General features: G+C 46.0%; 1 protein-coding gene across 6 annotated transcripts in view; it reads left to right on the top strand.

Annotated features, from left to right (window-relative positions):
• celf2 (cugbp, Elav-like family member 2) overlaps positions 1 to 12,166 on the top strand; it is a 210,334-nt gene that overhangs the window by 74,950 nt on the left and 123,218 nt on the right. For all 6 annotated transcript variants that reach the window (XM_056277808.1, XM_056277807.1, XM_056277806.1 and 3 more), the window contains exon 2: positions 1,935 to 2,131. In XM_056277808.1, the coding sequence (XP_056133783.1) occupies positions 1,954 to 2,131 (178 nt within the window). In that variant the 5' untranslated portion in view covers positions 1,935 to 1,953. The remainder of the gene's footprint in view (positions 1 to 1,934; positions 2,132 to 12,166) is intronic.

The raw sequence follows: 12,166 nt of genomic DNA, 5'->3' as shown, positions 1-12,166 counted from the left end.
CAATTTTTCGGACAGCTAAGCAAGGAGTGGTTTGTTGCCGTGGGGACCGTTGGTGCGGGTTCGGCTCGTTGACTCCTTCTCCGGCGGTGGCGTTTTTATTTGACATGTCCTTTAAGTCCTTTAAAGAATTGGGTGTTTCTGCCGAGCGCCTCGGCTCTTTCTGCAAGAGATGGATGACTCGAGTTCAAAGGTCTGTACGTTCCCCCCCCCCTTCCCTCCTCCTCTGCTATTATCCAGTCTCTCTCTCTCTCTCCCCCTCTCTCCCCCCCTCTCCCTGTCTCTCTCTGTGAGTTTTATGGGCTGGTATTATTGTTGTCAGCTTAACCAAGTCAGGGATTTGGCTTTGTTTTGTTTTGGCCTCTTCAGATAATGCTCTCTCGCTGTCCCGCTGAGAATAACAAAAGAGGAAGGAGCGCAATACGCCGCAGCCTTCCACTTTGGTATCATTAAGTGGGTTTTCACCCAACTTTAATAGACCGCAGGCCTGGCGATGATGTGCATGTGTGGTCCTTAAGATCCAGTGTGTGTGTGTGTGTGTGTGTGTGTGTGTGTGTGTCTGTGTGTGCACGCGCACACAAACCCACATGTGTATCCGTACACATGGGAGTTTTACCCATATTGTCCTGTAGCATAGCCTCGTGTGTGTTGAGGCCTCCTCTAATCTCCATTGGACTCGTGTTGCTGAAAGTAATGTTTTCCTCCTTTTATCCATCCAAAAAGATTGTGTAGTTCAAGTTGGCAACACAAGGCCAAGCCAGCGTGTACAGCAGAGATAAGTGTTGCAGTTCTGAATTGAAAGGGGGGGCAAAAAAAAAACCAAACACCTCACATATATTTAATACAGGTTTCAGATGTGAACGTTTACGCGGTATGAGCATTAGCCGTACCGCCTCGTTTCATCCGAACCCCCCCCCCCCAGTTCAGAATTAGGGGACCAAAAACTTGCATCAGCGTCTAAACATCGCTCATTAACAGGCGCAGACAAACATGCAGCGCGTTGTGGTGCAAACGCAAAAGCCATCCATGACATGTCGTGATAAAATAATGATGTGCAGATTTCGCTGTTGGCTTCATCAGAACGCGACCTCCAGCGCGCACTGGGGCGGTTTGCAGCTGAGTGTGAAATGGCCGATATGAGAGTCAGCACCTCCCAAGTCTGAGGTCATGGTTCTCCACTGGAAAATGGTGCATTGCTCCCTCCCGGTTGGGGATGAGTTATTGCCTCAAGTGAAGGAGTGCAAGTGTCTCAGGGTCTTGTTCACAAGTGGGGGGAGGATGGAGCGGGAGATTGACAGGCGGATCGGTGCAGCATCAGCAGTAATGCAGACGTTCTACTGGACCGCTGTGGTGAAGAGGGAGCTGAGCCTAGAGGCAAAGCTCTCAATTTACCAGTCAATCTTCATTCCAACCCTCGCCTATGGTCATGAGCTTTGGGTAGTGACGGAAAGGGTGAGATCGTGGATACAAGTGGCTGAAATGAGTTTCCTCCGTAGGGTGTCTGGGCTCAGCCTTAGAGCTAGGGCGAGGAGCTCGGACATCCGGAGGGAGCTCAGAGTAAAGCCGTTGCTCCTTCATGTCAAAAGGAGTCAGTTGAGGTGGTTTGGGCATCGGATTAGGATGCCTCCTGGCCTGGGCACCTTCCTTTGGAGGTTTTCCGGGCATGTCCAACTGGGAGGAGACTCCGGGGTAGACCCAGAACTCGCTAGAGGGACTACACGTCCAATCTGGCCTGGGAATGCCCGGGATCCCCCAGGAGGAGCTGGAGGATGTTGCTGGGGAGAGGGATGTCTGGAGTGCCCTACATAGCTTGCTGTCATCGCGACCCGACCCCGGAGACGTGGCTGATTATGAGAGGAGAGGAGAGGAGATGAGATGAGATGAGATTTCACTGTAAATTCTAACCTGCAGCACTGTGTGTTGTCCCTCCCTGACAGTAACGGCACGGCTGGTAAAATGAATGGAGCATTGGAGCACTCGGACCAGCCGGACCCGGACGCCATCAAGATGTTTGTGGGTCAGATCCCGCGCTCCTGGTCAGAGAAGGAGCTGAAGGAGCTGTTTGAGCCCTACGGAGCTGTCTACCAGATAAACATCCTCCGGGACCGCAGCCAGAACCCACCACAGAGCAAAGGTAAGACAGACGCACATGGATAGGCACGAAGCCAAACAAACTGTTCACATTAACATATACACATGGTGCACACATGCACATATAGGACATGTGTGTACCCACCTACACAGATATGTACACCTACTGGCCCTTGAAAGAGAACAGAAAGCTATGTTCATTTTCGTACTTGGACAGAGCTCAAGATATTTTACCTAATTCTTAGCTATTGTGTTTTTTTGTCATTGCTGGTTTGATTTCACCAACAACAATTCTAGTCGAACTGTGTATGGTGTGTTAGTGTAATGCTGCACATCGTCAGTGTCATTGTCGCATCTGCTGTCATGTCCGCTGTAAACATTGAACACAGTGTCAACCAACCTATCCTTGGTTATCTTCTTCTTCTTTCGGCTTGTTCCCTGTCTCTCAGGGGTCGCCACAGTGGATTTTTGCCCTCCATAGCTTTCTGTCTGTGCAGTCCAACCCTCCTCATGTCCTCCTCTATCTGGTCTCTCCATCTTTTACTTGGTCTTCCTCTTTTTCTTTTGCCAGGTATTTCCAGGTCCAATACCTTCTTTCCTATATAGTCTATGCCTCCTCTCTATACATGTCCAAACCATCTCAGTCTCATCTCTCTCATCTCCTCATCCATTCCTCTGGCCTTGACTGTAGCTCTCACTTCTTCATTTGTCTTCTGGTGTTTTCTAGTCACTCCTAAGGGCCAAGGTAGCATGTTCATTTCTGCTACCTGTAGTGTTGATTCTAACCTCTGTTGTCGCTGTTTCCATACCATAGAGCATGGCAGGTCTAACCATTGATTTGTATACCTTGCCCTTTGCCCTCAATGGCATTCTTTTGTCACAAAGTACTCCAGCTACCTTTCTCCATGAATTCCAGCCAGATTGTGTCCTTTTCTTGACTTCCTTCTTACCACCGCCTTCTGTCTGTATTGCCGATCCTAAGTACTTGAACTTGTTAACTTCTGAGACATCTTCTCCTCCTAAGGTCAATCCTGGCCTTTCTTCTTGCTTATTTATACACAGGCACTCAGTCTTTGTTCTGCTGACCTTTAGTCCTCTGATCTCTAGTGCTTCTCTGTTGGTTTGTAATTTGTGATATTGGGCTACACAAATAAGATCGACGACTTGACTTGACTTCTCTCCAAACTGTCCTTGTCCTCGTTTGCTAGCATGATGTCATCAGCAAACATCTTACTGCATGGTGGCTCTTTCTTAAGATGTTCTGTGAGGCTGTCCATTGGTATCACAAACAGGGAAGGGCTCAACGCCGATCCTGGATGCAGTCCTACCTTTACCTCCAACTTGCTTGTTGTTCCCACTGCACATTGAGCTATGGTCTCACAGTCCCTGTACATGTCCTGAATTATGCTGACGTTATTTTTTGCCACTCCCTTCGCTCTCGGGCAATACCACAACTCCTCTCTCAGTACTCTGTCATATGCCTTCTCCGAATCAACGCATTCTGCAACTTCCAACCAACAACAATCAAACTTCTCCAACCCATTCCTGGTTATGCGCTTGTTTATTTGGCGCCACTACCAGAATGCGGAACATGATGAATGGCAGTATTTTCTGGGTGCATCGCATGGCGCTCGTACCGCAGCTTTTTCATAGGGGGAGACATCTGTTTTTTGTTTTTGAATTTTTCTAAGAACACAGGCAAATGATGAGATGTGCGTTTCCCGCCACACTTGCTTTGCATTCGTATGCAGCCATAAGGTGAAGTCACGACCCCGCTCCAGGTCAGACATAGTCCAGTGAAATATATGTAATGGGTAACGGTTCACGTCCTCATATTAGACCGGCTCGCTTTCATGCACACAGAGGAGTGTACTACAGTTCACATGAAGAAGACCCCAGACCTTCTTTTTTTAACCAGACTTGAGACGGCTTGTTTTGTTGTTTGTTTCTTTTACTTTTTGGTGCGCACCCGAGTTTGAAAACAGCTTTCACACTTCACTAAATCTACCAAACTCCCAAGTAAATGGCTTCGGGTCCAGGAAAAAATAAGGGGGGTGGGGTAGGGCGGGGGGGTGGAGGAACACTCCAACCGCCCCAAGTGTGAAAACAAGTTTTTAGCCCTCGCAGCAGCCACTTTAAAGCCGTGTTGGCCATTCTTGCTGTTCGATAGCAGAGAAATGCCACAGATGTTTGTACAACATTACACAAACAATTCTGTGCCCTGTCTAAGGATAAAGAATAACCCGGGCTTATGCAGCCAATCGAGTGAATCCATTTTATTTTGAAGCTATTCTCCTTTTTTCTGCTATGAATTTTTTTTTCAAGGGTGTTGCAGACAATAGAGACAGCAGCGGCAGCGAGCCACGAGACAATAGTGCTGCCATATTAACAGGCATCAAACAGTAGGGGGGCTGGGGGGGGCAGATGGGGGGCTGATGACACTTCAGATGAGACAAGGGGAGTGGGTGGGTTGATGGAGGGGGAGAGAGAAAGAGCGAGAGAGAGAGACAGAGGAGGTGGCGAGAGAGACAGAAGCAGGTAGGGCGACACAACAAGCGATGGCGACGTTACATCGGGCAATCGCATTCAATTTGCACAGGTTAAACGGTGCGTTGTGCTTCACCTTTTCCATGCCCGTACTCCCTCGTTTTCTTTTCCCTTGTTTTTCTGCTTCCCCCCCTCTTTCTCTCCCTTTCTGGCTTCCTCACATGCTGTGAGTCACATGAGCTGATGAAAGCCTGGAGACAGCAGCCTGCCAAGGCTCAAATTAACTCATTTTTGTACACCAGCCTTTGGTTTCTACTGTGATGTGTGTGTGTGTGTGTGTGTGTGTGTGTGTGTGTGTGTGTGTGTGTGTGTGTGTGTGTGTGTGTGTGTGTGTGTGTGTGTGTGTTTGTGTGTGTGTGTGTTCTCAGCCTTCAGATGACTCTTCTGTCTCCTACCCCCCCCCCAACCTCTTTCCCCCACCACAATATTCTCCTCTTCCTCTGCCTCTTCCTCCTCTCCCCGTCCAATCTGTGCTGGTCCAGGGAGCGCAGGCCAAATTCTGCTGCTCCATCAGCAAAATTAGTTGCCAGGCACCGTTGCAATTTTCCCCCCTTTTTTTTGCCCTCATAGAAGGGTAGCCAAGTCTGTTTCTGGCAGCCTTATCTGCTCCTCCTCACACGAGGGAGCCGCCATGGCCTCCTCACCAGCTCTGCAGTCGCACTGAAGTCAGTTGTGATTTTGCCCGTGTCCGGGAAATTGCGGGTCCCCCCCCCCCCCCGGTGTGTTGATGTTAATATAGGGGTGTTTTTATATGAACGAGGTCTCAGCCACGTGGGGAACTGAGCACGCTCAGTTGATCCTCGTGACTCAGAGGAAGGGTCACTGTTAACTCCTGGTGGCTCCCCTCCCCCCTTGCTCTCCCCAATTGTACTTGGCCAATTACCCCACTTTTCCGAGCCGTCCCGGTCGCTGGTCCACCCCCTATGCCGATCCGGGGAGGGCTGCAGACTACCACATGCCTCCTCCCATACATGTGGAGTCGCCAGCCGCTTCTTTTCACCCGACAGTGGGGAGTTTCGCCAGGGGGACGTCGCACGTGGGAGGATCACGCTATTTCCCCCAGTTCCCCCTTCCCCCCGAACAGGCGTCCCAACCGACCAGAAGAGGCGCTAGTGCGGTAACCAGGACACATACCCACATCCGGCTTCCCACCCGCAGACACAGCCAATTGTGTCTGTAGGGACACCCGACCGAGCTGGAGGTAACACAGGGATTCGAACCGGCGATCCCCGTGTTGGTAGGCAACGGAATAGACCGCCACGCTACCCGGACGCCTCCAAGCAATTTGTGTTTTTGAAATTAATTTGTTGGCCCCACTCAGGAACACATATTTAAGTTTCAACCATCACTTCCAAAGTTCTACAATTCCCATAAGTAATCTAATAAGACTTTGATTTGGGGGATTTTTTGTTCATTTTTTCCTAAAATTTATATATATATATATATATATATATATATATATATATATATATATATATATATGTAGTATATACATATACTATATATATAGCATATGTATTATGTATATAGCCAGTAGTTGTTCATACCATTTTATACAGAAGAACAGTACACATGAGCCGCTGCTCTGATAGAGTAACAGGAAGCAGGCAGAATAAATGTACAACAATACAATACAACACAGCAATACAATCCGTGGAGATACTGATGGAGGCAGACTCTCACCCTGAGCGGCAAATATTTTCGACACGGAAGAAGCTGTTCTCAACGCAGAAGACCGCAGGGGGTTTTCAGGATGGTAAAGTGATTTCATTTTAGCTGCAAAGCTAACATAATGGAAGAGATATGAGCTCCTAAATAAGTGTGTCTGGCTGTGCCACAAAAACAGCTTGCTAACGCTACACAGCTGACGCCGGCGTTGCCAAATTGCAATCATTTAAAAAAAACTTCATAACCAGAGCCAACATTTCTCAGCGGTTTGGCTCATGGGCTGTGGTTAGGAGGTTGGCTGGATTAGTTTTTAGGTGCATGGATTTTATGCACATGCCCCACTTTGAAAATTACGATATTAGCGTTATGAAGTGGTTTATGCAGCCTTATGAAGTGGTTTATGCAGCGCCCTGCAGGGTTTGTACTTTATGAGATGTGTATGTAAACCAATGTCCACCTTTCATGTTATAAAATCCAGATGCTGACACGTTTATGTCCGGTATTCATTATTAAGGCACAATGAACCCTCCAGTATATACAATACTCCTGTCGAATACAACTGGTAACACAAGAAGTCTGCATACCCCCCCCCCTTGTGAAACACAACTTCATACACTTGTATGTATGAGACATGCAGAAAGGCAATGACCAAATAAAAGCAGTCTTCTCCCCAACTATATCTGGCCAATCATCTCGCTCTCCGAGCTGTCCCACTCGCTGCTCCGCCCCCTCTGCCGATCCGGGGAGGGCTGCAGACTACCACATGCCTCCTCCCATACATGTGGAGTCACCAGCCGCTTCTTTTCACCTGACAGCGAGGAGTTTTGCCAGGAGGGCGTAGCTTGTGGGAGGATCACGCTATTCCCCCCCCCCCAAGTTCCCCCTCCGCCCCGAACAGGCACCCCGACCGACCAGAGGAGGCGCTAGTGCAGTGACCAGGAAACACACCCACCTGCATCCGGCTTCGCGCAGACACGGCCAATTGTGTCCCGACCAAGCCGGAGGTAACAAGGGGATTCGAACCGGCGATCCCCGTGTTGGTAGGCAACGGAATAGACCACTACGCAACCCGTACGCCCCCTAGGGTGATTAATTTGTTAAAGGCTCTATATGAACCCAGTTTTCAGCAATTATTCCCAGTGGCCCATACATAACATTACCTTAACTTTCCCTGAAATAAAATAATCTAAATCTAATTTTCTTAACTGGTCATCCAGCGCCTCCACCCTCTCAGGCTGAGCAGGCAGATTTATGCGGGTCTCAGGGGGTTTAATACTCGACTATCAAAACCTTTAGTTAATACTGTGCATAGCCGTAGACTAATCATTCATCTGCGGTTTTAGCGCTATGCGGTAATAAAGCGGTGGCAGTGCATCTGCAGCAGATACGCAGCTGGGGGCGCTGTGGCTCCAATACGGATTTGTTGGAACAACCATTTTCTACGTTATGCCATGTGAAATAAACAGCATTTGAGGTATTTAGAGAAGGAAAGACCCCGCTGTCCCTGTGTCGGTTTACCGAGTGACCGTGACGTTAGTGACGGCAGCTGCTGATAACACGTGGTGTCCTCCTAAAAGCCTTTGATTTTACTTTAATCAACCGTAAGTAAACACTCGTGTGTGTTTAATAGCCATGCTAACTATTTGCATAAGTTAAGTTGTGCCCAGCAAGACTCGTTCACCTCTGGCAGTGCAGCTGTATTTATACCGTCATCCTCAATCGGGAGGTGACCCATGTCCCGTCACGTTTCCTGTAATCTGACGTCAAATTCCGCTAGCTGCTCTGCTAATCTGTGTGTTCCTCCACATTAAAAGCGTCTTCAAGAAATGCCAATGCTTCTTTTTGGCGACACCGTGTAGTTTACATAATATAGGACAAAAAGGGCCAGACGGACATATACTGTACTGAACATTCAGTTTTAAGATCATTTCAGGCTTTTTGGCTTTTCAACGGCTGCCGTCACCGCGACAGCCGCGGACGCACTCGGCTGCAAATCACCAGAGCACGGGCCTCTGGTTAAAGCCACACACCTGCCAGAAAGCAGCCGCCTGGGATTGCAAAAAGATGGCGGCTGAGACCGTCGACTCTTTGGACCGCTAAAACAAAACAGATGAATTTCGCACCTAGGAAGGAATTCCACTCACCCATTATCCAGGCCGCTTATCCCAGTCGGGGTCGCGGGATGCTGGAGCCTATCCCAGCAGGCATTGGGCGGCAGGGAACGGTGGGAGGAAACCGGAGCGCCCGGAGGAAACCCACGCAGACACGGGGAGAACATGCAAACTCCGCACAGAGGACGACCCGGGATGACCCCCAAGGATGGACAACCCCGGGGTTCGAACCCGGGACCTTTTTGCTGTGAAGCAACCACGCTAACCACTGCACCAATATAACAGCGGACAACTTCTTTATTGAATTAGAAGCACATTAGGCTCTGTTTTTCCAACTTCCAGACAGCTTTTTGTTGTTTCGTAGCAGAAGAATGTGCATACTGGTAGCAACTGGCTATTGTTAGCAAATAACCTAGCTGCTAAACAAAAAGAGGACTGGGCAATGGCTGATAATAATAAATAACAAACTTTATTTTGTTCAAGACTCTTGGAATTTGTTAGCAGTCTGGCAGCTAAGTTTTGGACGAGCTGGAGGTGGGAGGTGGACTCTAGACTGAGCCCTGAATACAGTGAGTTACAATAATCCAGACGAGATGAAATGAATGCATGGATGACTTTTTCAAGGTCCGTTTGAGAAAGAAAAATTTTAACTTTGCGATGTTCCTAATTTGGAGAAAGCAAGACAGTACAACCTTGGTGATTTTTGTGTCAAAACAGAGCTTGGAGTCAAAGAAGGCACCCAATTGAAGGCAGAGTGCTTAACATTGGAGGACAGGTTCCCTGGACTCTTTTCCAGTCAGGTTAGGGGGCCGAATAAAAGGACCTCAGGTTTGGATTCATTTAGCCGCAGGAAGACACTGAGAAACCAACCTACAGAAGAGAAAGTGGGTAAACAATGTATCTCCAATTCTGGCAATATGGATATAATCAAATCCAGAGAAATGCATTCTTACATTAGTTTGGGCAAGTGCTCCTCTCTTCCAGAATATGAGCCAACCACTCCAGCTGCAAAAAAAAAAAAGACAAGATGGAGAGACAATATTGTGAGGCGACTCTCTGAGAAGATAAAAGTAAACTGATGTTCAGGCAGCTTGCATAAAAAAAATGTTTTTAAAAATAAAGCTGAAAGCATTGAAGCCTTGAAGGAAAACTCTGAATTCCTCTGGAAAGAGATACAGGAAGTTAAACTAGAAGTGAAGGAGGCTAAACCAGTTAGTACTAACCACCAGAGGAAAACAGCAGGTCTAGCAGATAAGGTTAATGAGATGGGTCGATACCACAGAACATGGACCCTACAGCTTTATAGCCTGCCAGAACAAGGAGAAAGTGCGAGGCAACGTGTGGTGGACATCTGCCATGCCATCATCCCAGATGCTGGAGAAGAGCTTCGCTCCCACGTTGATGGATGGATTCACCGGGTCGGGCGTAAGGAAGAGGGGCAGACCCGACCCGTGATAACAAGGTTTACAGTGAAGGAAATGGTATGGAAGCATGCAAAGGGGTCGGAGTTTTTCAAAACAAAGAAGCTGAGATCCGGAGAAGACCTCACCTCCAAAGACAAGGATGCACACGACAAGCTGTGGCCTCCTGCAGAAGCAACGGGGGAAGGGGGGAAGAAAGTGTCTTCATCATTAATGGATGAGAGATCAAGTTGTTAGATCAAAGTACCAGTGCTTCTCATATACAGTATTGTCCTACTGCTGAACCCTAGTTTTAAGGTTAAAATGTTGATTTACTTATTCTAATTGTTAAAGGGTGTTGGAGAATCATTGCTCGTTCGTTAACTCACTTTTTTCTAAAAGCAAAAACTTTGCATTCTCTTCACTAATTAGTCACTAGTTTTTTTGCTGTTTAATTGTGTCGTTCTCAGTTTGTTCATGTTATTTCGGGTATTTGAGAGCAGGTGAAAAGGAAAGCTATGTTTTCTTTTTAGAAGTTTCCAGGAAGTTTCTTTTTTTTATCTTTTATAAGCGCAGCAGACTAACTTTTGGAAAAATCAGCGGGAGAAGTAACCACTCTGCCGGTGTGTCGCTGTACTGAGAGGAGCATTAAAAAGGGAAAGTACCAAAAAAAAACGTCTGTCGTGCTTTTGGAAGATGGATCCTTGTAGTTATTGTTATAATAGACAACATTTTTATTTTAGGAAACATTTATGTATGTAACAGTAGTCAAAGAAACAACCTCCTTTTTATGAGCTGGAGAAGGAAATGTCTGTATTATTGAAAACCTTCATTGAAGCTACATTGATACTTGTGGTAACAGATTGTTCCCCTCCACATTCTGTGAAAGCTTTTCATGGTGAGTTCAGCAACTTCCTTTCACATCCAAACTGCTGTGATACTTGGAGGGCTAGAAATCCTGATAAGACCCAATTTACATGGAGCGACAAAGATTTGTCAAAACAATATAGGATTTATGGTTTTACCAGGGCGAAGGAAACCAAAATTGAACCATCAATACTTACAGATCACAAACAGTGATCTGTAAGTTAAACTGGGCAAGATAACAGATAGTTACAAACATAACCCAAGTTATTGGAAGTTAAACAATCCTGTACTGGAAGATACGTTTTTCAAAGAAAATGTATTGATGATAATTAATGGCAACCTCAGAAAAGCAAAGGGACACCAATCTTCTGACTAATATTGGGAGTGGACAAAATGTCAAGTTAAGAATTAGAAGTGTGAAACAAACTGCAAAAGAAAAAAGATCTAAAGAAGATACTACACTGAAAGAGATGATATATGTATTTGAAAAAGATTAATTATCTCAAGTGGATATAAAAAGATTAACCGCACTACAATTAGAATGAGACTCTATATATCAGAACTTACCAAAGGAAGCCTTTATTAGGTCAGGAAGGAAATGGTTGGATCAAGGTGAGAAGAATACCAAAAACGTCCATAATTTGGAGAGAGAAAAAAAAGGAATCACTATTAATAATTTACTTAAATTAAAGATTAATGGAAGCCTGTCTGATGATCCGAAAGAAATCTCAATCTGTTAAAGAATCCCATGAAAAATTACATAGGAAAGATAATGAAACTAATTCATCTGTTTTTATTTATTTATTTTGTCTTCTGTCAAAAGTAAAGCAAGGCCTGTTACTGGCAGCAGTGGGGCACCGTGCGATCAGGAGATCTCCTTGGAAGAACTTCGAAAGAACTTATCCAAGTTAAAGTGAACAAATCCCCAGGGAATGACGACCTTACTAGTGGAGGAGTTTCGATACAACGTTGCAGAAATTTTATTATGTGTGTTTAAAGAGGGCAGACTCCCTGCAGCTCTGGCCCAAGGTCTAATTACTCTGTTGCCCAAACCTAATAAAGATGGTTTAGTTCGTGATAATTGCAGATCTATAACCCTAGTTAGTAATGATGTAAAACTATTGGCACTCATGTTTGCTCAGAGGTTAAAGCCTTGTCTAGAAATAATTATAGAAGATTGCCAGTCTGGTTTTAGGCAAGGGAGGTATATCAGTAATAATATTTTATCAATGCTAGACTTGATTGATTATAGTCAATACATTACAGACTATAGTTATATCTTACTTGTAGACTTCTATAAAGCATTTGATTCTGTCAGCTACAGTTTTATGTATGATGCAATTGACTTTTTTTGGATTTGGGCCCTGTTTTAAGAGTGCAATACAAGCTATGTATAAATAATCTAATAGTACACTGAAATTATCTGTTGGAACCACCCGTAGCTTTATCAACTCCAAAGGTAAGATAAGGAGCCCCCGCTGCCCC

This window comes from Lampris incognitus, chromosome 3 (genome assembly GCF_029633865.1).
Source record: "Lampris incognitus isolate fLamInc1 chromosome 3, fLamInc1.hap2, whole genome shotgun sequence".
Lineage (NCBI taxonomy): Eukaryota > Metazoa > Chordata > Actinopteri > Lampriformes > Lampridae > Lampris > Lampris incognitus.
This window is presented reverse-complemented; position numbering and strand designations above follow the sequence as displayed.